General features: G+C 38.4%; 1 protein-coding gene across 1 annotated transcript; it reads right to left on the bottom strand.

Moving 5' to 3' along the window:
* Positions 1 to 487: 487 nt before the first annotated feature.
* OR10W1 (olfactory receptor family 10 subfamily W member 1) lies at positions 488 to 1432 on the bottom strand (the record flags this gene model as incomplete). The annotated part of the gene is made up of 1 exon (XM_084894916.1): positions 488 to 1432. The coding sequence occupies one exon, from the start codon at positions 1430 to 1432 to the stop codon at positions 488 to 490; it is 945 nt and encodes a 314-aa protein (XP_084751042.1).
* Positions 1433 to 5200: the final 3768 nt, after the last annotated feature.

Here is a 5200-nt window from a genome sequence, read left to right as displayed (position 1 = left end):
TGACCAAATGTTTTCTCTTGATAGATATAGCCTTCACTGGTCTCCAATAATACTGTACCTTCTTTTTGCCCGTGAAGTCTAGGGGTTATAATGGCCCCCCTGCTATTGGTAGTAGGTAAGAGTGCTGCCACCTCTTATTAGTTCCCACTCTAATACTTTGGTATATAATCTCTTTATTACATTTTTTAAATTAAAATCTACTGAATGACATATCTGCTTCCAGTTGATACCTGAGATGCAGTCTTATATTTGTCATGTTCTATTATGTTATGCTCATTTGTTAATTTTTTTTTTCTAGAAGAAAAATTACCGAGTCTACTAAAAGGTAGAAACATTTTAAAGGTCTCTGGTACCCATAGCTAAACAGTATACAGACAACCTATCCTATTTTTAAAGGTCAGTTTTAACATCAACTGAGAGAAATCTTAGTTGTATGGGGATTTGCTGGGTTGGAACCAAACCCTTGCCTGATAGGTTGTCCTCTCCCCTAGTTTATCTGAGAGAGACAACTCCTGGTAAGAACTCTTCCTATGGCTCCCTTCATCTCACTATTCCTCAGAGTATAGATAAGCGGGTTGAGCAGTGGGGTTCCTAATGTGTACACCAGTGAGATGAACTGATCCTGTTTGGGGGAGTAGCTGGAGCTGGGGCGGAGGTACATGAAGGCGCAACAGCCATACTGCAGGAGGACCACAGTGAGGTGAGAGGAGCAGGTGGAGAAGGCCCGGTGGCGGCCGGCTCCTGAATGGATCCTGAGCACAGCAGCCACGATGAAGCTGTAGGAGGTGGCGATAAGGAGGAAAGGCACGGCGATGGCTAGTGTGGCTGCCACCAGCACCGACTGCTCATGGATGTGGCTACTGGCACAAACAAGACGCATCACTGGTGGCACATCACAAAAGAAATGCTCAATACCCCGAGTCTGGCAGAACGGCAGAGAGAAGATGAAAGCCACCAGTTGTGAGGACAGGACCAAGCCAATGACCACGGAAGCAACAACCAAGCGAACACAGAGAGTTAAAGTCATGATGAGAGGGTATCGCAAGGGGTGGCAGATAGCAACATAACGATCATAGGCCATCACAGCCAAGAGGAAGCAATCGGTACTGCCAAGTCCGATGAAGAAAACCATCTGAGTGGCGCAGCTCAGGAGGGTGATGGTTCTCTTTGGCTGTAGGATATTGGCCAGAATGTGAGGCACCACCACTGCAGTGTAGCATATTTCTACTCCCGAGAGGCTGCCCAGGAGATAGTACATGGATGTGTGTAGGCGGACTTCTGTCTGGATGGCCACCACAATGAGGATATTCCCACTGATGATCAATATATATACCAGGCTGACTCCAAGGAAGGACAGGGCATTCAGCTCAGGGTGAGAGGGATAAGCCAGGAACACAAACTCCATCAACACTGAGCGATTTCCCCAGGTCATGGAGCTTACAGGTTTCGTCTGTCATGAGTTATAAGAACAGAGAAATAATCAAACTGACAATATATTAGTTCACACCATGAGCCATGATATAATCTCATCAGAGTTGGAGGTATAAACTAGAAGAATCAGGGTTAATTTTTAAACATTTATCTTTATTATTGAAGGCATTACAAATTTCCCTCCTCCATTACCCCCTTCCACTCCTCCCTTGCCCCCGAAGGATTTTTTAACTTCCCTTTTACCAATACTCTTCACAACATAAATATCTACAACTTAATTTCTAACTGCCAAAAGTTGGGCTAAATTATGTAGATGATTTTTTTTTTGAGGAAAAGAGACAGAGGAAGTTATGAAACTCAAAGCCATTCTCAGTTCAAGTGAAATAACTACTTTCAGTAATTTCACAAGACAGTGTCAAGAAATTCTTGACAACAGGAATCATTAAGGTGAGGGTGGTGAATTTTCTTCCTCCCTCCCTCCCTCCCTCCCTCTCTCCCTCCCTCCCTCCCTCCCTCCTCCTCCCTTTCTTCCTCCCTCCCTCTCTCCCTTTCTCTCTCCTTCCCTCTCTCCCACATTTCCTTCCTTTCTTCCAAACAGAAGTGTGGGACTTGAAGGAAACAAAGCGTTATTATAGGACTCATCCCGGCTATGGAAAGATGAGAAATATGTGCGAATAAGCTATTGCAGATCTAAGAATCCCTTTTGTGAATTAGGGGATGAACAGGAAAGACCAAGCCAATCTTCATTTATTTTTCTTCTCTACTAAGGAGCTAAATTAAAATCCAGAAAAAATGATTCAGCTTCCCTGAAAACCTTCTAATGAAGAGTTATAACTCTCAGAGGGCGTCCATTCTACTTCTTTTCAGTGACCAACTCATATTAAAGAAGGTAGAAAATAGGCATCATGTGACCTTGTTTCAACTTTCCCACTTTTAATGTTATTTTTATGAGCTTTGAGGAAAAGTCTTAATCCAGAATTATGACTTCCAGTAAAAATCATTCACAAAACCCCACCTTGCTGTCCAAGCATAGGGAGAAAGGTGATTAGTACTGTTCTTAATATTGATAGTACTGTAGGCATGAACGGCTGGGTCTCTGTTGTTTTTCCAACATTTAACAAGTAGAATCCACTTAATCCATTATTTTTTCCTCTTTTGAACTTCAATAATATTTTGAATTATTTCTAATGTCACTGAGCATATTTAATATTATAACATGCAGAGGAGGGGCAGTGTATCAGAGTGAAATCAGTGTTGAAATTAAATGATGTGGCTTGAAAAATGGGGACAATAATTATGCTTAGTTTTGAGGGCTGTTATGAGGATTAAATGAGATTATAATATAAAGTATCTACCACAATGTTTAGCCCATAGTAACAGCAACCTAATAACAGATAGCCAAGATTATTATTTGTAAGTGCAAAGGCAGCCATCCTCTCTTATTTATATTTTCACCAAACCTAATGTATAAATGAATGTCATATGGATAAATATGTTGTAAAATATGTAATTTACACTTTTTTCATTTTCTCATTTTTACTTTTAAGATTATTAAGGCACCTTATAGAAAACAACTTAGCATCCAATCCTTGGGCTGCACTGTGGAAAAAAATCCCAACATTCATTAACATAACATATATAATTTAATTATATATATAATTAAAGCTGTGAATAGGTGCTGTAACAAAAAAAATAGTGTGTTGTAAGGTTGTACAACCTGGGACTAAAGGATACTGAAAAAGTTTCCAAGAAGAAGTGATGCTAAGTTTAGATCTGAAAAATGAAAATTAACTATTAGAAGAGAGACAGAGTAATGGGATCCATATTCTGGATAGAAAAATAGTGCTTCTTATGATTCTGAGAGAGTGACACATATAACAACTTGTTATTCTAAGTTGTTAGTAAATATGTTGAATAGGACCAGACAGCTCTTCAGGGTCATATCCAGGAATCTGCCCCAGGCTGGCATCTGTTCATGATTCCAAGCCAATCTTGTGCTTTCAAGACAAATCCCACAATATATTCTCATCTTCCTTCTTACCTCTACAGCCAGACCAGCCCCCGTTGGCAAGAATGTTATGAGAAACATAATCCTTGTTTATTCTGGAAATTAGAGAGTCTGGGCTGGAGCAGCTTGTCCAATTCTCTAGTTAGCATTTTGTAAAAAAAAAAAAAAAAAAAAGGGAATTAGTGGAATCAGCAATAACAGACCTGAGGTAGCATCTCAATTTATTACTAATAGCTTTGTTGCCTGAGCAGATCATCTAAAATTAATTTCTGTTCCCCTGTGTTTGACAGATGTAAACATTACTACTTACTTAATGTAGTTGTGATGAGATTAAATGAGCTAATGTATTTAGAACACTTAGTTTGATGTATGAAATCTATTAAATTGCATAAATGTTAATTCTTTCTTACTTTCTTTGACTCTATTGAGGATATGATATTAATAATATCTGCTTCATAGCAGAGGATAAATAAAATATCTTATGCAAAAGAGTCTCCATTTATCCTTAAACATTATCATAATTTATTTTAGTCATTCCCTAAATATTTCTTATTACCTTTCTAAAAAATATTCAAATCAGTACTATGCTCATTGTTTGAAAATGGGGATCATTACCTTTTTAATTAGAAGACTAGACCTTCCAAGTGAATTAACAGAAACACTAAGCCATTGGCTGAGCTGGTTCTGAAACCCTGGAGTCTCCATTTGTAAAGCCCATTACTTGCTTTTCTAGCTCAGCATCAGCAAGTGCCTAGTATTTTGTAAGGAAGTAGAAAAACTTTCTCTTACCTTTGGCATGAGAAGAAAGAGAATTATATAGAACCAACCTTCTCAGTTGTATTCTGAAAGATAGGACCTAGTAAGTGATATCTGACTGCTCTGTTGGATATATACTTAAAGAAGGACCATGAGAGACTATTCAGAGAACTGAAATTTTATGTGAGCTTGCTGAATGAAAAGCCACAGAAGGAGTCAATTACTTTGCTATCTAGGGTCTTGTCTCATAGGTTCTGTCTCCCAGAAGAAGGCAATGTAGTAATTGCTAATCTCCTTCCATGTTAGCAGATAATTAGTCCAAACTAGAACTGTCCCTATACTTGGGGTTCCTTGTCAATAAAAGATCTGGGGAATGCTTTTCAAAGTAAAGGCCAATATTAAACCCTTTAGTGACATTCTCAATGCTTGACATAATTTCCTGAGAAATATGAAGTTCCCCAATCAAGGTCACCCGAGACTGCTGTTTCAATGAGTTTATTCCCAGTAGATTATCATAGCTGGGTTTAGACTAAGTCCCATACTGGAGAACTGAGACTATATTTTTTTATATGGTTTCTAAGGAACGTAAGGTAGTGCTATATGCTTTATAGCACCTCAATGAATATTTATCAAATGTTTTATATTTTTGATGGCATCTCTTTTTGCTTGAATATCTTTGAGTAGAGACACTCTTATACTAGGTGTACAGGTTAATAATGTGGGTTTTGTAATAAAAAATTAATAATTTCAAGAGAAACATCAAAAGTGTTTTAGTCAAAGTAATGTCCATTGCTAGCTACACATTCCCCCCATCTTTCAGGTAATTTGTGGATACCGTCCCAATAGAACTTTTCTTGTTTTGAGGCAAACCATTCAGAGACCCAGTTTTCCACTTTTTTATATGTTTTGAAGTGCTGATCAGAAAGTGCATGTGCCATTGATCCAAACAAGTGGTAATCTGAAGGAGCAAGATCTGGTGAATATGGTGGGTGGATTAATACTTCC

This window comes from Pipistrellus hanaki (assembly GCF_964339955.1).
Source record: "Pipistrellus hanaki genome assembly, chromosome: 9".
NCBI lineage: Eukaryota > Metazoa > Chordata > Mammalia > Chiroptera > Vespertilionidae > Pipistrellus > Pipistrellus hanaki.
This window is presented reverse-complemented; position numbering and strand designations above follow the sequence as displayed.